Source organism: Muscardinus avellanarius (genome assembly GCF_963383645.1).
Source record: "Muscardinus avellanarius genome assembly, chromosome: 21".
NCBI classification, from domain to species: domain Eukaryota; kingdom Metazoa; phylum Chordata; class Mammalia; order Rodentia; family Gliridae; genus Muscardinus; species Muscardinus avellanarius.
The window spans coordinates 11,122,588-11,146,485 of NC_137807.1; the positions used below are offsets into that span (position 1 = coordinate 11,122,588).

The 23,898-nt window shown below is 60.0% G+C and overlaps 1 protein-coding gene across 2 annotated transcripts in view; it reads right to left on the reverse strand.

The window, feature by feature from the left end:
• Nucleotides 1-3,848: 3,848 nt before the first annotated feature.
• TESC (tescalcin) overlaps nucleotides 3,849-23,898 on the reverse strand; it is a gene marked incomplete at both ends in the record, with an annotated part of 33,731 nt that continues 13,681 nt past the window's right edge. The window contains 7 exons of one of the 2 annotated variants that reach the window (XM_080717730.1): nucleotides 3,849-3,926; nucleotides 5,475-5,522; nucleotides 7,960-8,067; nucleotides 8,151-8,212; nucleotides 8,718-8,857; nucleotides 9,873-9,953; nucleotides 16,655-16,724. In XM_080717730.1, coding sequence (XP_080573856.1) covers nucleotides 3,849-3,926; nucleotides 5,475-5,522; nucleotides 7,960-8,067; nucleotides 8,151-8,212; nucleotides 8,718-8,857; nucleotides 9,873-9,953; nucleotides 16,655-16,724 — 587 coding nt within the window. The remainder of the gene's footprint in view (nucleotides 3,927-5,474; nucleotides 5,523-7,959; nucleotides 8,068-8,150; nucleotides 8,213-8,717; nucleotides 8,858-9,872; nucleotides 9,954-16,654; nucleotides 16,725-23,898) is intronic. The other variant, XM_080717731.1, reaches the window with a different exon arrangement.

The window sequence follows — 23,898 nt, forward strand, 5'->3', positions numbered from 1 at the left end:
CCCTGCCCGCTCTCGTCCGTCACTCACGTCCCGGGTGGCTGCGGGTTCCCTGAGTTGCTCCCGTTGGGTTCCCGTTGCACCACCCTTGTGTAAATCTCCCCGGTTAAGGTGTGTGTGTCAAACCACTATATTCTTTTATATTTTTTTATTTATTTTTTGGTGGTACTGGGGTTCCTGGAAGCCCTTCTACCTCCAGGCTACACTCCCAGACACCTATTTTATACTTTTTTATTTGGAAACAGGGTCTCTTAAGCCAGCGCAGCTGGCTTCGAACCTGCGCGATCCTCCTGTCTCTGCCTCCCAAGCACGGGGATTACAGGCGTGCGCCCCACGCCCGGCAAACTGCCATATTCTTTTAACACTCAGAAGACGCCGCCTCAGAACTCGGAGCTCAGGTTCTCCGGCCCCGCCTGTGGGCCTGACCTACCTTATCAGCATCCTTCAAATATTGACTTAGTGCTGCGTTCTGCCTGCTTCCTTTTACCTGGCGTGGTTCTAATGGAGGAAGGCCGCAGGCCAGCGTGCTTCTTTGACTTGACTTCGGACACACTTTGGCACATCTGCAGCGACTGCCACAGAGGAGGCACCGTGTTGGGTTCCACGCCCCGGCTGGGCGTGGAGCTGGCTGCTCTAGGTCAGGGTCTCTGCACCAGCTCCCACCCCGGACACGCTGACAGCCCGGCAGGTGACAGGAGCTATTCCCAAGACACCTGCTCCCATCCCGTCACACACGCCGCTGCCCAGACCGCAGGGCCAGCGCCAGGCCTGCGCCCAGAGCAGCCACCTCGGTCTTTTGTTTTTTTGGTACCAGGGTCACCCTATCTCAGAGTTTACCCCCAGCCCTATTTTATCTTTTATTTGGAAAGAGGGTCTTACTAAGTTGCAGAGGACCTAGGTTGCTGAGGCTGGCCTTGGACCTCTGATCCTCCTATCTCAGCCTCCCAAGTACTAGGATCATAGGTGTGGTGCACCTCCATGCCCACTGGGCTGGTATTGGTGTGTGTGTATGTGTGTGTGTGTGTGGGGGGGGTATTGGGGTCAAACCCAGGGGCACTCCAACCTTTGAGCTCTACCCCAGCCCTGTTTTTTATTCATCTTGAAACAGGGTCTAAGTAGCTGAGGCTGGCTGCGAGCCTGTGATCCTCCTGTCTTGGCAGCAGCTCCGCGGGTGCGGGTGCTGGGGGATTACCGGGCCCTGGGAGCAGGCTTGCACCAAGTGCAGCCCCAGGGTGGCTGCCACCGACCAGCGCGGAAGGGCTCGAGGGGATCACCCCGCCCAGCACCTCGGTGCCTGCCTGCGAGGGCCAGCGCCCCGCAGCTGTCGCACGCACTTTCCTCTGAGCGAGGTGGCCGGCCACAGCACGCTGGTCCGCTTTCCATTCCCCGCGCAGGCCAGCCTCACCCAGCGCTTCACAGCTGGTGCTGCTGTGAAGAGTCCCTGCCATGGCCTCGTCTCCCCACCCACAACTTGAGCACAGGGGCTGGGGGAAGCTTTTTTGTTTTTTGGTGGTGCTGGGGATAGAACCAGGGACGTTCTCGTCCAAGCTACACACCCAGCCCTATTTTTGTGTTCTTTATTTTGAAAAAGGGTCTCACTGAGTTGCAAAGGGCCTAAGTAGTGAGGCTGTCTGCGGACCGCGATCCTCCTGTCTCAGCCTCCCCAACGCTGGGATTGCAAGCGTGCCCACCACGCCCGGCTGCGTTGAGGAACTGCCTTTGTTGAACAAAAGGCAAGCCAGCCCCTAGCCGTGGGCGGGGGCAGCGCCCCTGCTGCCCCCGACACCTCAGGTCCCCACATGCACAGCATGGCTTGAGACGCTTTGCTGGACAGGAGCGCAACGCTGCCCTAGTGACGTGCTAGACGCCGACGTCTGGCAGCCGAGACGCTGAGGCCCCCAGAGGCGGGTGGGTGGGGTGGCCGCCTCCCAGGAGACTGCGGGCACCTGGAGAGTGGACACAGAGTCCTCTGCTCGGACCTGTGGCTTACTCCGCCCAAGCATGTGGAATTAAGTCCTGGCCATGGCTTCATACCATCTTCACTTAGAGACTGGGCCTGTGGCTTCTAGCCTCCGACCCACCCTGGGGAGGGGGTGCCAGGCTGCCACACTGCCCCCGCCAGGCCCAGGTGGCAGGTGCACAGCAAGACCCTGGCCGGGGTCCAGCCCGTGACCCCAGCGGGCCTCCCAGCCGCTCACGCCCCTGCGCCCTGGCCCCACAGGCTTCACAGGGTCCCTGAACTCACCACCTACTTTATTTTGCCTTCTAAATTTAGTGGTATTGGGGATTGAGCCCAGGGGCATTGCCTCTGAAATATTTTATTTTAAAACAGGGTCTAAATTGTTGAGGCTGGCCTGGAACCTGCGATCCTCTTGTCTCAGCCTCCCAAGTACTGGGTTCGCAGGCATGCGCCACCACCCCCAGCTTGCCTTTTACATTTAGATTCCAATTTGTACCTCTCCTGATGAGCTGGGAGGTTGTGTGATTATGTCTTATGTTTTTGTGGTCTAAGGACTGAACCCAGGGTCACTAGTTTGCTGAGTCTTGCTAAATTAACAAGGGTAGCCTTAAACCTGTGATCCCCCAAGTACTGGAGTCACAGGCATGTACCACTATACACAGCTAGGTTTTTGTTGTTGTTGGGTTTTTTGTTATTTTGTTTTTTTGGTGGTACTGGGGTTCCTGGAAGCCCTTCTACCACCGGGCTACACTCCCAGACCTGTTTTATATTTTTAATTGGAAACAGGGTCTCCTAAGCCAGCACACACGGCTGGCATCGAACCTGCACGATCCTCTTGTCTCTGCCTCCCAAATGCTGGGATTGCAAGCATGCGCCACCACGCCCAGCTATTTTTTTCTTAATTACACCTGCTGAAAGAAATTCATCCACATACCACCCAGAATCCCTTGGGACACCTTTGGTGGGGATGTGGGTGCAGGGGTGGGGGACACAGGGCCTGCCATCACCCACTGTGACGACTCCCCACAGGCGGGTGGCCAGGGCCCGTCCTAAGGCTCCCCGGGCAGCCTCCGCAGCAGGGGCCACTGGGCCGGAGCCCTCGCCCACCACCTGGGTGTGAGCAGATAAGTCGGGGCACCTGCAATAGAAAACCATCAATGAAAAACTAAAGTGCAAACAGCTGCAGTTGCCAGCTATCAAGAGAACTTTCTTGAAGGTGGCCCAGGCAGCTCCGGGAGAGTGCCGAGAGCCCAGCATGGGCAAGGGAGAGCAAAGCCCGTGTCCACCCACCCCGTGCACATGGCTGTGACCAGCACGCCCGCACGGACTCGACAGCCCCTCCCGTGCGCTCTTTCCCTCTGGAAACAGCACCAGTGATGCCGGCCCTGGGTTTGTAGCAGCCCTGGCTTCCCTGAGGCAGACACCGCGGGCCTCGCCCGCAGCAGGGCCGTCCTGCCTGGGGAGCCATGCGCAGCCCTGGCCGCCGTCCCCGAGGTCAGGGCTGGGCTCCGTGGCCAGAGCTGGGCTCCACCGTGTGCGGGCGGCCAGGCCCAGCCCCTCCGGACACCATGCGGCCCCGCGGCTCTCCTGCACCTGGCCTCCCGGGGCTGACAGGCAGAGGACACCGCCCCCAGGGACACACAAGCCGAGAGCAGCTCGTCAGCCTCACGGGACCAGGCTGCTTTCACAGACAGGAGGAAACGTGAGAAGCAGGGTCAGTAACAAACCTGTTTATTGTTAAGAGGTAAAAACTGCAAAGCCCCACCGCAGGACACGGATAAGAGGGCTCCTGCTGGGAGCGGCGCAGGGCCGGCTGCCTCGGGCCGGGCGGTCAGTGGCAGAGGGCAATGGCCTCCATGTTGAGGAAGCGCCGGCCTCGGGGGCCGGGCGGTCAGTGGCAGAGGGCGATGGTCTCCATATTGAGGAAGCGCACGTGCATCTTGGTCTCGATGTCGATCCCCTGCCAGATCTGGAAGGGACGCAGTGGCCTCAGCGTCCCCGCGCCCGCCCGGCGCCCTCCATGCGCCCCGAGGCTGTGGCTAAGCGAGGAGGGGACGCCCACCTGTCCTGTTGCAGCTATGGGCCCCGACGTCTGGGGTCCCCCCCAGGCACCGTGAGCCGGATTCAGCCCGGCCCCGCGCTCTCCTCCACCCGCCGCCCCCTGGCATCGTACGTGGGGGCGCGGGCACCTGACAGCGCCCACTCCACGGGGCAGTCAGGTGGAGCTGTGGTCCCCCATGGGAGTAGTCTGCCAACACATGGGGCCGTGCGCTCCTAAGGCCACACTAGGCCTTTGTTGTCAATTCAGAGAAACGACAGCTGGTCATTTCAACCTCTCTGGGGTCACCCAGGCCCAAGACCAACAAGCTGCAGCCAGGAGAGGGGTGTGTGGGGTGTTGAGGACCGGCCCCGCAGCATTCTACCTCCGACCTACACCACCAGCCCTAGTTTATGCCTCATCTTGAAACAGGGTCTCACTACGTCACTGAGGCTGCCTTGAAACCTCAAACCCTGTCTCGGCCCCCAGGTACTAAGACCGCAAGTGTGCACCAGCAGGCCTGGCCGGCAAGGTGACTCCCACTTAGCAACCATGCCGTGGGCAGACCTGGCCTGCGCTCACAGCCCGGCTGGCCGGGCCCTGGTGGACACAGGCTGTGAGGCTCTCGGCCCAGGACAAAGCCCGTCACCCCCACAGCCGCGCGTCCCTCCAGCTCCCCACAACTCAGGCCCGGGCGCTGGAGGGGAGAGACGGACGCAGGGCCCTGGTGGGCGGGCGCCTCGCTCTCTGCTGTGCGAGGACTTCAGGGACAGCCCCAGACTGGAAACGGGGACAGTGAGAGCCCACGGGCGCTGGGCCCTTCCCGCCCACGTCACCACCCGTAGCCCGGCCCAGGTCTGGGTGGACTAGACGTCCTCAGGGAAAGGTGCCTGTGTGCTGCTGCTAGTGCTGGGTGACCACAGGGTCGCCCAGGCTGCAGGGGACGAGGCCTGTTCTGCCCTGGCCCCTCAGCTCCCAGGAGGCCATGGAGGCGCTGCGTGGACAGCAGGTGAGGCGCTCCTGCTTCCAGAGACCCTTGGCAAGCCCGCAGGAGCCCGGGAGCACGCCTAACAGCAAGAGCCGGCCCCAGCCACCCACTAGCGGGGCTGGAGCCATCGCGGGAGGAGGATGGATGAGTGGGCGGCGGCCCACAGATGGCGTCAAGACACAGGGAGGGAGCGAGGGGCAGCGCCGCGCACGCTGCTCCAGAGAAGTGTGCACCAGGCACGGGCGGTTCTAGGACCTGCTCACCGTGAATGGGGCTGCCCTGGGGAGGGGCCCCGGGGCCCCACGGGAGATGCTGGCTTCTCACTGGCCACCTGTGTCCTGCTCCCGTTTCTGAGGGTTTCTGAATACTCGCCTTTCAATAACCTGGTGGAGCCAGCTTACAGCGCCTTAGAGGCCGCACTGGTCACTCAGGTCCAGCGGCTCCACAGGTCCTCAGGAGCAACCCAGGCAGCCCCGCCCCCGGGCACCCACCTTCAAGAAGTCCTCGAAAGTGATTCCGTCGTACACCTGGTCCGGCTCCTGGGGACAGCGACATGGCGGGGTGAGCGGCCAGGGCCCCTCCGTCCACTCCCCCGTGCCAAGCACAGTGGCTGGGGCTGCGCAGAGAGGCTCATCGGGGTCTCCCTGAGCCCTGCGTCCTCCCTGAGGCCAGCACAGGTTCACCAGGGTGGGGGCAGAGGCACAGGCCCCTACCCACATGGTCTTCTGCCCCCACCCAGCAGCAGAGATACCCCCCACCTGCCTCCCCGGGAGCTGCCTCGCCCTGCACTGGTTAACGGGCTCCACTGGGCTGGGCGAGCCACTGGTGCTGAGCAATCCCGGCCTCCCCTGCAGCCCTTCTGCTCTGGGGACGTGGCGGTCCCTGCCCCTTACCCTGCCATCTTGGGTTCAGCACAACCAGATATGCAAAATCCTGACTCTGCAGCACCCCGTGAATGCCAGAGTGCTCACCGCTAGACCAGCTAAGTATGCCGTGGCCATCCGCACATGGGCTGCCGGCCACGCAGCTACCGAGCGGGGTACAGGGCAGGTGGCGCATGCCTGTAATCCTGGCATTCAGGAGACTGAGGCAGGAGGATTGCAGATTCGAGGCCAGTGCAACAACTTAGCAAAACCACCAGCAACTTAGACCTCCTTCAAAATACAAAAATAGAGCTGAAGATGTAGCTCGGAGGTAGACTGCCTCTGGGCTCACTCCCCCGTGCCACAGTCATACACCTGTGTTGGCTCTACAGGACCCCCAGGGGGCTAACGCAGGGAGGGGCCTGGGTTTGGGGACAAAGACCAGGGCACACTCGGAGCCTCCTCTCTGACCGCTCTGAACCCTGCACTGTGCTGCAGGGCAGAAGGCAGCCCCCACCCCACCCCAGCCTGGCCAGCTGGCTCCCAGAGCGTTCCTGGGGTACAGGACTTTGCACCCTTTGGGTTTCTTTTTAATATTCTCTTCCTCCTTCCCCCTCCCTATATACATATATATAGAGAGAAAATAAACAGTCCTGCTGGCCTGGGCCAGCCCTGTCCCTGGGGCTGCCTTCCTGCCTGCTCTCCCCAGGGCTTCCGGCTGCCAAGGGGTCTAATTATAGACGGGCCCCTCTGCCCAGAGGCCAGGGCTGGGGGTGGCCACAGGCCAGACGGTGGGGGGGGGGGCATGGCCGGCCTCCAGCTCATTCCAGGTCTGTAGAGAAAGTGCTAGAAAGGAAGGTCCTGCCCAGTCCATAACCGGCTTCGGAAGTCCATTAATGAGGGGACAGCAGGTCGTGTCTTTGGCAGGTGGACAGTGGGAAACGCTAGGCGTCCTCAGAGGCCAGAGGGCGTTGAGGGCTGCGGCTGGCTCAGCTCAGGCTGTTTATCTGGCTGAGGCTCCCACAGCTGTACACGCAGGATCCAGATCTGGAGAGGCTCCCACAGGTGTACACGCAGGATCCAGGGGTGCAGCTGCCGCCCGCCCAGCCACGCCCGTGCGCCCGGCCTGCGCCACGCCGCCTCTGAGGCTGCTCAGATTGAACATTCCAGCAGGTGCCAGCTGCCAACAATTTTACTCCACCAAATTAAGAAAACTGTCGCCAATTAAAACTGGAGTGGGGCAGGGAGCAATTTGAGGAGAATGTAATTAAATCAAGTGGGAATTTGGCTCTGCCACGCAGCGGGGAGCCCTTCCCTGCAGGGGTCAACCTGCTGAGTGGGTGCGCTTGTCAGAGCCAGCGCCCCCCTCAGTCCCCAGGACAGGCATGAAGCAGGCAGGCAGTGGCCCCGCCTCTCAATGGCAGACCCTGTGCGCAGGAGCCATCAAGGTGAACAGACAGCGCTTCGAATACACAGGTGCCGGGAACCGAGAGCACCAGTGGCGTCCTGGAGTTGGCCGCCTGCCCGCCAGGCAGCCCGGGGCTGAGTCGGGTCAGAGGGAGGATCATAAGCTCCACAGGGTCCTTTATGTTTTCTGAGCCTCAGCTTCCCCACCAGCAAAACGAAACTAAAGCTTTATGAAGGGGTGGACAGATGAGGCCTGGCTGCCCTTCGGTCTGTTCCACACCGGCCCTCCATTCTGCCCTCGGGACTGACCCCAGGCCAAGGGGCCTCCCCAGTTCAAGAGACAGCTCCCTGCTGACCCCTGCTAAAGGCCAGAAAGCACCTCTGAGACACCCCTAAGGAAAAAGAGAATCTAACAGGCTTGGGGGCACACACTTGTAGTCCCTGTACTTGGGAGGCTAAGACAAGAGGACCTCAGGTTTGAGGCTACCTATGGCAACTTAGACCCTCAGCAAAGCAAGCCAAAGCCCGGCCGGGTGCTAGCTTCCCTGAGCCTCGCAGCCCCCAGGGCGGGGCCTGCAGTCTCCTAGGGAAAGCCGAGGAGTCTCTGAGCTCTGCTCCGAGCGCTGGTTTGAACTGTGAGCAGGACGCACACAGCCCTGCCCTCTGAGACCTTTCAGAAACACGGGCCGCGGCCGGAGGCGCTCACCATCTGGCCCACGCACACGCTGGCCGCCTCCATCATGGCCCCGTCAGCAATGGAGCGAGCGGATTCCTTCTCAATGTGGGGGTTTCCAGACAGCAGCTCCTCCACTACCTGCGGGCAGCAGAGATACACGGTGACCTCGGCCTCGGCGGAGGCCGGAGGCCGGGAGCCCAGGGCAGGGCGGCATACTTTACATTTCGATATTCTTCCAGCGTGATGCGTCCGTCGCTGTCTGAGTCGTACATGTGGAACAGAACTAGGGAATGACAGGGTGGGGGCAGTTAGGGGGACCAGAGCCCCGGCTGCCCCCTGAAATCCACACCAAGGCAAAGGCCATGGGCTGGTTGGCCGCTTAACCTCCAGTGCCTGGCTGCGCATCTCTGTGCCCGCCTTCGCCACTGCAGATGGGGACAAGGGGCGGCAGATCTGGCCCTCAAGCCCCCAGCGCTCACAGGAGGCGGGTGGATGCCAGGCACCATGGCCGTGGTTCCCACCGGCCCGTAAGCAGTCACCAATCACAGCCAAGCTCCCCTCCCCCACACTGGCATCTTCCTGAGTCGGCGGCTGAGCCGGGTGGGATGGAGAGCGATGTCGAGTCCTGGGAGCCCACGGGGAGAGGAGCAGCCTGGGCCACTGCTTGGACCACAGGCGTGGACCGTGCCAGGGACAGGAGGGTGCCGGCCTCAGGGAGCGTCGCCCTGCCCCACCCCAGATAACCAGCCTCCGGCTGCGGGAGCCCGGGTTCCGGGACTGGCACGCACATCTCAGCTTCTCTTTCCGGGATTGCGTCACGTGCTCCTCGCCCATGGTGACGTCGATGGGCCGGAAGTACGACATGATGGTCAGGAAGTCTTCGAAGTTGATCTCCTCGGCCAGGCCGCGGGGCCCCTTGCGCAGGTTCCTGTGGGGGGGCGCCCGTCGTCAGAAGCTGCTGCTGGGCCCTGCCAACCACATCTGCTGGGAGCCTGGCCCTCCCGGTGCCCGGCCGCGATGGCCGTCCTCACCTGGGCTGTGTCCCAAGGACCTGCTCCGCCTGCACAGGGCCCAGCAGGGAGCCCAGCCCCACCCGGCCTCAGCTCAGCGTGGGCCCTCACGCGTATCCGGGAGACTGAGGCACCAAGCACCCTAGTGACTCACCAGCAACTCTCCTGACCCCTCTTAATGTAGCCCTGGGGCTACAAAGGGCCTATTGCCTATTTCTGCAACGGCCTATCAACTAAGGGTTTTACTCTTGTGTGCACACTGCTGGGGCTCTAACCCAGGGGCAACCTACCACCGAGCTACATCCCACCCAGACTTCCTTTATTTTGTTTTGTTTTGTTTTAGCTTGAGGCAGGGCCTCAGCCTCCCAAGTACTGGGATGACAGGGAGGTACCAGGCACCCAGCTGTAGGCAGTTCACTTTCTTAAGTGGTTAAAAAAGTCTTAAAAATAAAAATCAGAGTAGCATTTGGTAAGAGACGCTCAGCCCGAGACCCTGGCCACCTTTTGCCTGGACCCCTGCCCCGCAGGGGAGGTGAGTTAATATACACTAGGCATTCCCTTGGAGCCGGGGTGTGGCTCAGTGGCACAGCACCGCGTAGCCTTCCCGAGGCCTGGCTTCCCGCGCCAGCTCCAACACACGCCAGGCCGTGGCACGCGCCTGCCATCCCAGCTGCCCGGGAGCTGCGGCAGAGCGCAAGTGTGAGGTCGGCCTCGCCGACTCAGCGAGACCCTGGCTCAAGGCAAGAAGGGCTGGGGAGCGTGGCTCGGCCTAGAGCGTCCCTTGGTTAAGTCCCCAGTACTGAAAATAAGAGGACGGGGCAGTGTGGGGTCTTTGCACCCAGCCAGAGATAACTAATAGCCTGGGGCCCGACACCCACACTCTGAGCAGCGGGGAGCAGGCGGCCTGCCCACCGGCACTCGGGAAGGGCCCACCTGTTGTCAAAGAAGGCACGGATGATTTTGGATCGGATCGGGTTGAGCTCCAGGTCAGGGACGTTGTCGAAGTTCTCTTTGCTGGTTTCCAAGGAGAAGCACCAGGGGAAAGGAGGAGGAAGCAGATGTGGGCCGCACGCTCCGAGGCCGCCGCCCGCCCTGCCGGCCTCTCCTGGAGGCCAGCTTCTGTTCATCTTCTGCTTCTGCTCCGCGGCTGTCCCGGGCAGAGCTTGGGGGCGGGGGGGCACACGGCCAGGCCGGCTGCCCCTGGGGTACGAGAGACTGGGTGGGGAGGTCAACCAGCCTAAAAGCAGCGTTGGGAAGGAAAGTGACAGAGCAGATGAGGACCCCAAGCACTGTGGCGGGAGTATGGAAGCACGCACGCACCGCGTGGGGGGCCAGGGCGCAGCCGCCCTCCCCCGCGCAGCTTCCGTCCTGGCGGAGACAGCGGGCGCCGGGCACAGCCGTGACCTGAGTTCACAGAGCGCAATTCCGAGGAAGAAGACACGCTCAGGCGGCTGGCCCGGAGTGATGGGCTGCCACGGGGCCACAGAATAAGGGAATTCTTTTGGATATAAAAGGAATGAAAGGAGCCGGGCGCAGCGGCACGGCAGAACCCCACTACTCCGGAGGCGGAGGCAAAGGCCAGGGCCTTCAGCCAAGGAGTTCGAGGTCAGCCTGGGCAGCACAAGACCCCATCTCTAAAACAAAACACCCCCAAAGGACTGAAGCTCTAACACCTGCTAGGACAGGATGAACCTCGGAACGCCATGCTAGTGGTGGTGCACGCCTATAGTTCCAGTACTTGGGAGGATGAACCAGGAGGACCGCAGGTTGGAGGCCAGCCTCAGCAACTCAGCGAGACTAAATAACCTAGCAAGATTCTGATTTAAATAAAGAATAATAATACAGCCAGGTGTGGTGGGGCATACTTGTGATCCCAGCACCTGGGAGGCTGAGGCAGGGCCACGGGTTTGAGGACGGTCTCAACAGCACAGCAACTCTCAGCAACTACTGAGACCCTACTTCAAACCAAAAAGAAATCTCAAAGGGGGCTGGGGGCATAGCTTAGAGGTAAAACCCTAGGTTTATTCCCCAGCACCACCACAGCGCACATTCACCACCAGCGACCTGGCCTCTCCTCGACCTGGGCAGCACCCCCAACGTGCCCACGACCCCTCCCGTAACAGGCGTGACACAGAAAGGGCCGACAACCTGCCCGGGCCCGCCAGCTGGACGGCGTCACGCTGGAACCTGCGGGCAAAGGCACACTGGGTCCCCACCCTGAGCTCCCGCCATCCCCAGCTGACAGGGCCTGTCTCCCAAAGTCCAGGTCCCTGGCTGAGAGAGGGAATTCATTCTGGGAGAGCCGGCTCCATCTCGCTGGCTGGCTGCGTGGAGGCGGGGTCTGGGCGCGGCTCTGGGACCAGCCTGGGTTGTACCACTCTGGCCCTGGACAGGGACTCTGCCTCTTGGGGCCTCCATTGGCTCCTCTGGGAATGGGCGTCCCACAGGGTTTTACAGCTTGTATGACAGGAACCAGGTAAGACGCTCAAGGGCTGGCACACAGTGGCCCCATGGACGGTGGCGTCGGTGCCCATGGAAGGGCTGAGATTCCCAGAGCCCCATGGGCCGGCTGCCCCGTGAGCAACTGGGTGGTGGGGCGGTTCCCTCCTCCCGCCAGCCTCCAGCTGAGCCAAGCTCAGCTCCCTCCCCGGGGCCAGGGAGGAGAGCCACAGGTCGTGGGAAGGCTGGGCCCACCCACGGGCCTCCTTCCAGCAGCAGCAGGGAGCAGAGCGCCCCTGCCGAGGACACCGTGCCCCACGGGCCTCCCCGATGCCCTGGCTGGCAGGGCTGGCCCCCACTTGCTGGGTGCCTCACTCTGAGCACCTCCGTCTCGCCATCTGGGAGGTGGGCACAGGTCTAACTCCCTCTGCCAGAGGGACGATGTGGTCACACGGGCAGGAGCAGGGGCCACAGGCAAGCGGCCGGGCACCTCAGAGCCTCAGGCTTCTGCACAATGGGCGTCATGGTACGTCGTGGGGCCATGAGTAAAACCCCGATCTGTATGCGCTGCAGCAGTTTTTATCTGGACGGACACCGTCAAGTAGCCATTGGGTGGATTCCACCAGAGGGTCCAGGAGCAGTCCCAAGGTGCGCACACGAGAGGCAGTGCCCCTCCACACGGTGGGCTTTCCAAGACCCCCAGAAACTCCGCCGCTTTTGTGCAGACTAGTTTTGGGGTTGCGTGGCCGCTCAGTGAGGCTGTGCGCGATTGTTGGTGTGGCTGGGAGCCTGAGCCCCACCCGGCGCCGTCCTTTCCTTGCAGGAAGGCTTTCCTGCCTCTTTTCTTCTGCCCAGTCTTACTTTTCCTATCTAACTACCTAACAGGAATATCTGGACCATCAGGGAGGCAACGAGATGGTTAAATGACATCAACCCATAGGACAGGCTTGGCACCATTGTGAGCTCTGTGTGGGGGGGTGCTGGGACTGAACCGGGGCACTCTACCCCCAGCCCTATCCTATTTTTATTTGGAAACAGGGTCTCGCTAGGTTGACAAGAGTCAGTGCACTTGCTGAGCTGTCCATGAACTGCCATCCTTCTGTCTCAATCTCCCAAGTACTGGGATTACAGGCATGCGCCACCACGCCCGGCACAAGCTCTTAATTTTGACATCATGTCAATAACAGCAATTAGACCAGCAATAACAAGTAATAGTAGCTACGACATTCATGGTACTTTAGGGGCTGAGGACCAGCGTGCCGAGGCCTGCGCTCCGTCCCCAGCACAGTCAGACTGTGAGGTCTGACTGTGACTCCAGGACCCAGGGGAAGTGCCTCTGACCCCCCCCCCATAAGTGGACCTGCCCTGGCCTGCGCCAAGCCCACCAGTCCCGCCGTCCCCACCTCCATAAGCCCTGGTCTGTACAGAAGGGGCGCCCGGCTCTTGTGGGCTCTTTCCCGGTCAGTGCCCCTCCCAGGCTTTCTTCCACGTAAAGCCTGTTCCGGTCCCGTATTTCCTGACTAGCGCTGCACACACCAAAGGTGGTGCCATGTTAATAACAGCGGCAGTTGACTTGGTGACTGTGGCCACCAACCAGTGAAGACAGGAGTCGCCAGACCCCTCAGGCCCCAAGTGCTCCCGCCAGCCAGGCCGGCTCACCCGCGGAAGCCTGGAGGTTCACCAGCACACCTTGCCTAAGATGACCCGCTTCAGGTAAGGCCAGGCCCAGCGAGGTGGAGGCTGAGCTGCTGCAGCTGTGGGCAGCAATCCCGGCCCCTCAGAGCCGCCTGCCCGGCCCCTTCCTTCCTTCGGGTTGGGTAACTTGACGCTAAGGTGAGAGGGGCGGCCTGCAGCTCAGCAGCACAGCGCTTGCCTAGTACACACGAGGCTCTGGGTTCAATCTCCAAATCCACCAAAGAGAGGAGGGGAGGACAGGCTCGTCTTGGGGGCGGAGAGGCCCGGGCAAGCGCAGCGCACGGCCACTGAGGGCCGCGCTGGCCATTCCGCAACCGCCACCTGACCGGGCTGCTTTCCCTGGCTCGCCTGCTGGCCGCCAAGGTCTCCCTGCAGCTGGAACCAGCCCATCCAGGCCCAGAGGCCACAGGGCGGAGCCTGCAACGGCTACAGGTGCAGCCCCCATTCTCGGTGGGCCTGGGGCTCCCCTCACCACCGCACAGGCCCCCACCCCGCACAGTCAACGTTTCTCACACTGAGGAAACTGAGGCCCCACAGAGGCTACTGAGGGCAGGGACCCTGTCTCTCTCAGCAATGCCGAGCTTCTCACATAAGGACGGCCAGGGGGTCAGGGAGGGGATGTTGGGGTGACGTGGAGGCAGGGAGAGAAGAGCAGCCCCCCACCCAGAGTGGGGAGGGACAGCAGTTTGCTGAGGGCTGAGCCGGTACAAGTCAGAGGGACACCAGGGTGACCCCAGGAGACTCGGGCTGGAAGGGCGAGGCCCTGAAGACAGAAAGGGCCGCCCAGGAGGGACTCATTCTGGGCCACCTCAGTGCCCTTGGAGACCAGGCAGGTGGGGAGCTGCTGCTTGAGCGTGGAGTTCAGGAAGAGGCCCGCAGCAACTTACTGAGACCTTGTTTCAAAATAAAAAAATAAAATAAAAAGGGCCAGGGTGTAGCCTGGAAGTAGACTGCCCCTGGTTCAATCTCTAGTACCACGAAACAAAATCAGTCCCTGTGAGTACCTGCTAATTAATCTAAGACCATCAAGGAAGCCGGGGTGCCCTGCACCGCGACCTGACTCCTCCAGCTCCCCTTTCTACATCTGCCCTGAGGTCCTCACCCCACGGGAGCGCCCCTCACCCCACTCTGACCCCAGGTCCTCACCCCACGGGAGTGCCCCTCACCCCACACCCTCTTCCTTTTCCAGGCAGCTTTAAGGTTTCCCTTTTCAAACAAACACCCCAGCTGCTGAGCGCCTGTTAACTCATTCATTAACCAGTGGAGCCCGGCCTGTCTCCTAGGTACATCTGCGTCCCATCCCGGGCAGGTAGCAGCAGAGGCCCCCGCAGGTGCTGAGGCCTGGAGCTGCTGTCGGCCTCTGAGCCCGCCGCCTGCGGCCCTAGCCCTTCCCCTGCAGTGCCGGGGTCCGGGCGTGCAGGGCAGCGCCCATCACCAGGATGTGGGGCGGTGTTGAGAGCGGCCGTGTGGACCACACCTCACACCGTGATGTTCTTGTGGCTGGCTCCAGCTGTCCCTCTGCCCCTCAGTCGCCTCCTCCCAGAGCATCTTCTGTGTCAGGCCAGGACTCAGCACCGACCCTGCTCCCTCAGGACTGGAGGCAGCGGAGGGGCTACGAGCCTCTGCTGTAAATGTCGGGGAGGGGCAAGCACGGGAGGCTGTGGGGTTCAGAGGGCAGGGCGGGGTCTTGGAGATGTGGTCCAGCCTCCGCAGACCCCTGTGGGCGTGAGGATGACATGCTGGGCAGCCACTGAGGGCTGCTGAGCTGGGGCAGCTCACAAGGTCCTGGAACAGCCCCGGCAGGCAGACACACGCAGGGCTTGTGGCGCAGGACTGGCACGCCGGTGAGCCGGCAGCCTAGGGATGTGCGGGGGAGGGCGGCAGTGCTGGGGGAGGCAGGACCCCTGGCTCACACGGCCCTGCCGGTGAGGAGCAGGGGACAGTCGCCCAAAACATGAACACAAAGGCTGTGCACAATCCTGGCTGCAGGTGGAGCTGGCTCCAACTGCAAGGACCTACTATGTGCTGTCCTTGGTGCTGAGCAATCTCTGCACTGGTTAGGAACACGGCTCAGGCCCCACCCCAGACAGGCTAGCAAAGCCCGCATGGCAGCCAGAAGATGGGAGGGGCCTCCCGCAGTGCCCCCCACCCCTCCTGGCACAGCACAGCAAGGACGGATCTACAAGCACGGCCGGCCCATCCGCCAAGTGCCCGGGAGCCTGGAGTACCCAACACACACGAACCAGATCCCAGAGGCGCGCTCACTTTACCCAAGAGAAAACTAATCTAAATCTGTCTCCCAGTCTGGGGTTTACACCCCTCAAGTCTGAAGAATTCAACGCACGTGGCTTTGAACCTAAAGCTTTCTCCAGCCAAGGTGGGATCTGACCCCGCCCCGCTCCTTCCCAGCTCTGGGGGTGGGAGGGGAGCCCAGTTTGCATTTCTGGGCACTGCCCCAGTGATTGGCTCGGAATCGGGCCTGTGACTCCATCAGAGCCGATAAGAAGCCAGGTCCCTCCAGGCTGGGCTCCGGCGCCTTCTCCATGGGCCTGTGTGGTACTGAAGGTGTGGGTCTTTATCGCTGGATTAACTAAGCTGAGACCACCGCGAGGAGACCTTCACGCAATGCGAGCTCTGGCACTGATGCTTGGAGACTAGATTCACAGTGCGCCTCTGTTTAGGGAGAAGAGCAAGTGGGGGTGTGCCTGCCCTTCCTGTCCTCAAAGGGAAGGCGAGACTAAGTCTGTCCTCTGAGGAGGAGGAGGAGGTCTCCCTCCACTGTGAAGAGGTTTGTTTTAAAGTTCCCACAGTCACCCCGTGCCCTGGCTGTTTATTTGGGGTCCCTCCCTCCACCGGGGAGTTTACAGTGGACACCTGGTTGCCTGGCGCTGGAACGGCCTGCAGCTGCCTGGCACCCTGCGCTGGTCAGCCCTGGACGTCGAGCCCCATCAGGATGGGGCACACTGGAGCCGGAAAAGTGTGTGTGTGTGTGTTTTATTGAGGACCGAGCCCAGGGGAATTTTACCTCCAAGCTACATCCCCGGCCCTTTTTTTGTTTTGTTTTGTTTTTTCTTTTTGGAACAGGGTCTTGCTATGTTGCTCAGTGTCACTAAGTTGCTGAGGCTGGCCTTAAACCTGTAATCCTTCTGCCTCAGCCTCCAAAGTACTGGGATTACAGGCATGTGCCACCACACCTGGCAAAAAAAAATTAATTTCTAAAACACAATGGAAAATGTCAGTTTCCCTTGACGAAAACGGGAGGCTGCCTCCCCTGCATCTCGCGTGAGGCTGGAACTAACCCCAGCAAGCAGAATCAAGACACAGGGACCTCAGGACACTCTGGCACCCCCTGGATTGCGCTGCACCTGCTGACTCACCCAGCACTGAGCCGGATCCTGGCTTCCAGCAGGTGCTTGGTACCCATCTAGGATCCCAGGCACAAGTCCAGGAAGGAACATGGTGTCTCAGAAGGGACCAGAAGAATGAAAGCAGGTACAGGTGTGGGTGAGGGCACAGGGCAAACGCAGGGCGCTGGCAGCACAGACAGGAGGAGAGCCCGCTCCCCAGGCCCGGGGTCTTACCGGATGGTGGGCTGGTCCCCGCTCAGCTGCTTGAACCTCCGGTGCAGCTGCTCGATCTGCTCCGACGAGACTGGGAGAGAAAGGAAACGAGACGCCTCACCACCCCGCGGTCCCGCAGGACCCCCATCGGTCGGAGGCGGCTGCTCCGCGCCTCTGCCCTCCTCGCCTGGCGCCCGGCCGCCACGCTCTCGCGACGCCTCCCAGGGAAGTCCGGCCTGGGCGAGGAGGCCAAGGGGGACCAGCCGCACCTCGCGCCCAGCGATGCGGTTCCGGGTTCCCGGGGTTCCTCGCTCTTTCTCAGGAGTCACACGACAGCTCCGGGTGCAGGAGGAGCGGGAACCAGGCCCGGGTCCCAGCTGTCCCTTCCCAGACCACTGAAGAGAAGCCTGTGTCTGCCTGTCTGACCACTCCACCTCTGTGGTGGGGGCTGGGATGGACCCCAGGGGCGCTCTGCCTCTGAGCGACACCCTCAGCCCCTTTTATTTTTAATTTTAAGCCAGGGTCTCACTAAGTTGCCGAGAGTCTCACAAAGTTGCTGAGGCTGGCCTCAAACTTGCAATCCTGTCTCAGCCTCCCACGTACTGGGATTACAGGTGTGCACCCCCACACCCAGCCTCCTCGCCCATTTCTGATGATACCCCAACGTAAGAAAAGCAGATTAAGAGATAAAGTCAAGCCAGGCGTGGTGGCGCACGCTTGTCATCCTAGCATATGGGAGGTAGAGACAGGAGGATCGTGGTTCACAGGCAGCCTCAGCTACTTAGTGAGGCCCTTTGCAACTCAACGAGACCCTGTTTCAAAATAAAGAATAATATATAGGGCTGGGGGTGTAGTTTGGAGGTAGAATGCCCCTGGGTTCCATCCCTAGTACCATACACACAAAAAAAGATAAAGTCACCTCAGCAATTCGGGAGGCTGAGGTAGGAGGATTGTAAGTTCGAGGCCAGCCTGGGCAACTTAGTAAGACCACATCTCAAAAATAAAAAGGGCTAGGATGTAGCTCAGTGGTAGAGTGCCCCTGAGTTAAATCCCCAGCAACATATGCACACAAAAGACAGGTGAGTAGGGATGGGGGAAAGGCTGGAGTAAAAAATGATTTGAAGCCAGGCATGGTGGTGCACATCTGTAATCCCAGAACTTGGGAGGCTGAGACAGGAGGATCACAGGTTAGAGGCCAGTCTCAGCAACTTGGCAAGGTCCTCAGAAATGTAAGGAGACCTTGTTTCAAAATAAAAATTAAAAAGGACTAGAGCATGGTTTGGAGGTAAAACACCCCTCACCAAAACAAAACAAAAAAAGCAAAGATTGGGAGCCCTGCAGACAAACGTCCGCAGAACCTGGTGGCCCAAGAGCGACGGAGGGAAAGGGTTTGCAAAACTGAGGCCGTGGGTGAGAGTCCGCTGGTGCCTCTGGAGCCCACACCTTTATCAGCGCCCCCCCCCCACTAAGATCCATCCGGGCTCCGGACTTCCCAAGGGATACACACGGGCTGCCCACGTGTCCAGAGCTGACGGCGAATCCCTGTCTCCCTTCCCCTGCAAAGCAACTCCATAAGGGCGACTGTTATCTTGGTTTTATCACTTGAAAACTGCAACCCAGCAATCTCAGGCCCGGCAAGCCTGGGCTCACCAGAAGCTGCCCTTCCCGTGCCACGTCGCCTCTCTGCCCAGGACGCGGGTGATGGAGGCCTTCGGGGGCAGCTCCCGGGGACCCTGCAGCTGAGCAAAGCAGCGCCGTCCCAGCCCAAGCCCCACCTCCTCTGCTCTCGCAGCCCAGAGTGAATTTCTAGGACCAACTGGCCAGGCCCTTCCCGATCCTTTGGTTTGTTTGCCTCCGGTCACGCTGTGATCTTCTAGAACCCGGGGCCTGGCTCCTCCGGTCCCACGGCTGCCGAGGGCCGGGAAACACTGGCAGAGCTGCCGCGTGGCCGGTGGCTCCACGGGCGCCCTGCACAGACCAGATGTCACCGGGAGTGGCCAAGCCCCCGGGGCAGAGGTCTACCTTTCTGGAGGAAAGATGGTCCTTCATGGCACGGGACGGCCGCAAGGACGCTGGCCCACCTGAGGCCCAGCGATCCCATGGCCACCCTGCCCGACAAGAACGAGCGCTCGCACTCACCCGAGGACACAAGGATGCTGGGGTGGTCCCAACATGGCCGCCCACTGCCACAGCCACACGCCCAGCAGAGGCAGAACAGCCAGGCCCAACAACTGAGGAACGTACACGATGGGAACGGGCGCGCACAGCACGGACAGGAGATGCCAGCTGGGGGGTGCACTTTACAGTTTTATTTCCATGAAGCTCAAACCCACGCACAGCTCCTCTGCAGGGACAGGGCTAGACGGCAGGACAGTGGCCACCTGGAGGGGCCAGAGACTCGACAGGATGAGGAGGGGCTCAGTGCAGGGACATCCATCTCCTCATCTGAGCACGGGCTACGCAGGCGTGTTCTTGGAAAGGTCATGGGAAAGGTCATACGCTCAGGAGTATATGCTTTTCTGTGGGTGTTATATCGCCATAAAACAGCTTTTGTGTGTTTGTGTGTGTGGTACTGGGGTTCCTGGAAACCCTTCTACCTCTGGGCTACACTCCCAGACCTATTTTTATACTTTTTTATTTGGAAACAGGGTCTCTTAAGCCAGTGAGGCTGGCTTTGAACCTGCGCGATCCTCCTGTCTCCGCCTCCCAAGCGCGGGGATGACAAGCGTGCGCCACCACGCCCAGCACTCCCAGCCTTTTTTATTTGTTATTTTGAAATAGGGCCTTGCTAAGTTGCTGAGAGCCTCACTAAGTCACCGACGCTGGCCGCAAACCTGCAGCCCTCCTGTCTCCGCCTCCGAGCGTGCGGGGACTGCAGGTGTGCGCCGCACGCCTGGCTTGCACTAATTGCTTAACATTTCTCAGTTCACACGGGGCCTGGTGGGACGGCCAGGGATCTGCAAACGAGCGGCACTAGTGAGTCATCCTTGGCTCAGGACCAAGTCCCAGAAACACATGCTCCTCTGTAATCCTTTCCTTGACCCCATGAAGGACACACTCTTCGCTCTGACAAAGCAAACCCAGCCCCAGAGGGAGTAGGTAACTTGCCCCGGGCCACTGAACAGGCGGAGCCGGGACGCGGGCTCGCGGACTGGTGAGCCCGGCAGAAGCCCAGGGCTCCCTGTGCTTGCCCTCTTCCTCTTCTGCCGCCGCACACTGCCCCCTTGGTTTGCTCACAGGAAGTCCCCGGCCCCGACCCAGGCCCTCAAAGATGCAATAATCTGGTGAGAAATGATGATCGGAAACTGCTTTAGACACAGGCGCCTGCAACTACTGTCAAACGCGGCAGGGCCAGCGGGGCGGGGAGGGAGGGCCCGGGAGGCGGTGCACACAGACCAGAGGCTGCCGGGGCTGGGGAGGAGGGTGGAGCGCTGCTAATAGGGACTGGCTTTCTTGGGGAGGGGAAATAAAATGTCCTAACAGTGAGATTATGCCAAAAGCGGCTTAATCCAGTGGCTGTGCTAAAAAAAACTACAGAGTACTGTGTAAACAGGTGAATTTCAGGTGTGGGAATCATAGCTCAATAGAGGCACTGACAGCCAGGTGTAAGCTGGTGGTGCACGCCTGTAATCTCGGTTCGTGGGGGCTGAGATAGGAGGATCACAGGTTCAAGGCCAGACTCAGCAACGTGGTAAGACCCTGTTTCAAAATAAAAGACAAAATAGAGCTGGAGGTGGAGCTCGGAAGTAGAACAACTCTGGGCTCAGTCCTAGTACCAAAAAAAAAAAAAAAGTAGTTAAGAAGAAGCCGCACACACCATCACCAGCATGAGAGCACCCGCGGAGCGTCTAGCGTGTGCGCGGTGGCGGGCAGGCCCTGGCTCGCGGAGCCCGCCCGTCGGTCCCCCAGGCGGGTACCAGCCTCTCTCAGCTCATTCTAGAAAAGGAACATCCAGCCAGGAAGAGGCGTCTCGACCACAGACCAGGTTTATACAAAGAAGGGCTGCCAGCTCACCGCATCAGAGCGCCGGCACCTGCACGCTACACACGCTCCCCCTCCCGCCCAGGCTCCGCCGTTTGGAGGCACGGGGTCACAGGGTCACAGGCTAGATGAGGGGCACAGGCCTAGTCAAGGGGCACAGGGCTAGGAAGACAGCCCTTTTCCTCCGGGTCCCTTCTTTTTGGCACCAAATCCCCAGAGCCCAGAGCTCAGCCTGCAGCCTAGGAGGCCCGGCCACAGCACCTGGGAGGGAGGAGGGCTTCAGGAGGCGGTGGAGCCGGGGCAGAGCCGGGGGCAAGCTCCTGCCCAGGTACCCAGGCGCCAACAACACACACAGAAGGCCACCCCAGGCCCTGGCGGTGGAGCTGGCCCGGTCTCCGCACTAGGGCAGCCTCCACCTCTGGTGAGGGCAGCCTCCACTTCAGCCCAGGCCACTGACGTGACGTAAGCTGCCTGAAGGGGCCTGTCCCTCCGGCCCCGCATGGAGCCTGTCCAGGCCCCTGCGTCCGCCTCCAGCCCTGCTCCAGGCTGCGCAGTTCCCTGGCCGGGTGGGCAGAGGCGGGCTCTGCTCCTGGGCCTCCCACCTCCTCACTGCAGGTTCTACTTTACTTATATTTGGGGTGGGGGAGGATCAGGGATTAAGCCCGGGGGCATTCTACCTCCAAACTATGTCCCTAGCCTTTTTTATTCTGAAACAGGGTTGTACGAAATTGCTGAGGGCTGGCCTCCAACCTCCAATCCTCCTGTCCCAGCCTCTCAAGTACTGCGATTACAGGCTTGCAGCACTCATACCTTGGGGTTTAGATTCCAACAGGAGGCAATTTTTAGTCCAACCGCAGGAAATGGTGGGAGTTTAATGGGGGGAGGGCTTATCATGTTGTATCAAAAGTGTCCACAAGAAAAGAATATGCCTACACTGTCTGGTATGACCCACTAGCCACCTAGGGTTACTCAGCCTTGAAAAGTGCCAAGGCCAGTGGGCCCGGGGGCCACCTGTAACCCTAGTGTGGCCTGAGAGGCTGAGGCAGGAGGATCGCAGGCTTGAGACCAGCACGTGATAACAAGACCCTGTTTGAAAATAAAATAAAATTAAAATTAAATAGGACTGAGGGTGAAGGTCAGAGGTAGATACTCCCAGTTCAGTTCCCAGCACTCTCTGGGCACAGTTGGGCACACCTATGACCCCAAGGCCGGGATTAGAGCCTGCTGAGGGGTTAGGCCAGTGCCAGGGCCAGCGAGGCCAGGATCGGAGCCTGCTGTGAGGCAAGGCTGGAGCTGGGGCCTCCGAGGGCGGAATCGGAGCCTGCTGAGGGGTTAGGCCAGTGCCGGGGCCAGCGGCCAACATCGGAGCCTGCCGTGAGGCAAGGCCGCTACTGAGGCCTCCGAGGCCGGGATCGGAGCCTGCCTTTAGGCTAGGCCAGTGCTGGGGCCACAGAGGCCAGGATCGGAGCCAGCTGAGGGGTTAGACCGGTGTCGGGGCCAGTAAGACCAGAATCGGGGCCTCCCATGAGGCCAGGCCGCTGCTTGAGCCAGTGAGGTCTGGATCAGTCCACAGGTAGCCAGGCCACTATTGGGGCCGTCAAAAGTGGGATCAGGACTTGCAACGCGGCATGCACAGAGAAATATCGCAGAAAATAAAAACCAGATGCTTCCCCTAATCAGCAATAACTAGGAGGAAAGGGGCAACAGGAAGAGGTCGAGCTATAGAAAGGGCCCTATAGTGAAGCAATTAAGGTGACCAATCAGAGGGTATGGGATAGGGGAGGATGGAGCCTCTTTAAAAAGCAGGAGGTACATAAACATATGTATCAAAGTTAATCACCAAACAAGCATGGGATGAGGGAGGGGGAGGGAATGGGATGGGGGCTGGATGAGGGCTAATTGGATGATGTGTGCTTGTATATCCTCTCAAGTCTTGTACTCCAATGTGATGTATGATTACAATGCACCAATAAAAATAAGTTTAAAAAAACCCAGCAACTTGATCACTAGGAAAAAATTCTGAGGAATTAAGGAGTACACAAAGATTAGCAGATAAGACAAGCACTATTGTTTATTCAGAAAAAAATTGAAAAGATATTAAGCCTCAGGAAACCGGCCAAATAAATCCTGGGACACCTTAAAGTCAATGCTACCCAGCCTTCACGAATATTTCTTAAATAATTTGAGATATAGGGGAAATGCTCATTGCAGGGCACCAACAGGTTAGAATTTCCCATTTACCCATGAATACTCATGCTGATGTACACGTGCGCGCACCGGAGAAAGCGCACAAAGGCGCTGGCGTGAGCCATAGGTCCTTCCTAGGTAGCACAGCTCTAAGGTATTTCTCTCTCCTTCCCTCAGCCCTTAATTTGCTTACCTGTCCCTTAACTTTTCTGCAATAAACAGGATTGACTCCTATGCTTTTATTCAAATTAAAAGTCTTTTACCAGCGGGGCGTGGTGGCGCACGCTTGTAATCCCCGCGCTTGGGAGGCTGAGACAGGAGGATCGCACGGGTTCGAAGCCAGCCTCAGCTACTTAGTGAGGCTCTCAGCAACTTAGCGAGACCCTGTTTCCTAATAAAATATAAAATAGGGCTGGGAGTATAGCCCGGAGGTAGAAGGCCCCTGGGGTTCCACACCCAGTAAAACACACACACACACACACACACACAGCTGTTTACCTTGACGATTTAAAATGAAAAATAAAGCAGAAAATAAGAAACGTTGGTGAGGCTGAGAAACGGAGCTCTCGCGTGTCGTGGCTGGGGACGCCCGGCAGCTGCCATGGAAAGAGAGTGCTTGATAAATTATAGACGGTCACCGGTGCCCTAGCAATGCCACTGCAGAGCACACGCCCCAGAAAAAGAAAAGCATACGCCCACACGGAGACCTGGAAAGAAGTGAAGAAATAATAAACAAACTACGGGAGCCCCGGGCATCCCAGGGGGCTGGTTCCAGCTTCCTCGCCCCCGGAGGGCGCCCAAGTCCCCGTGGACACCAGAAACCAGCCAGTATCTCCACATCGCTCTGCCACCCCACAGGGCTCGGATGGCCTCCAGCTTGCTTACTACTGGCAGCGTGGACAGCTGCTAGACTGTACCTTAGAAGTGTGTGTGACCAGTCGGAGGCAATTTTTCCAACGTGTTTTGATGGGGTGCAGAGCCCCAGGTCCCGGCACAGGACAGTCACTGCGCCAGCTAGGCCTGGTGAGCCGCTGGCCCGGGCCCTGGGGACTGGCTCCCGGGAGCGAGGGCTCTCGGGGGGGAGAGGCGCAGGCCAG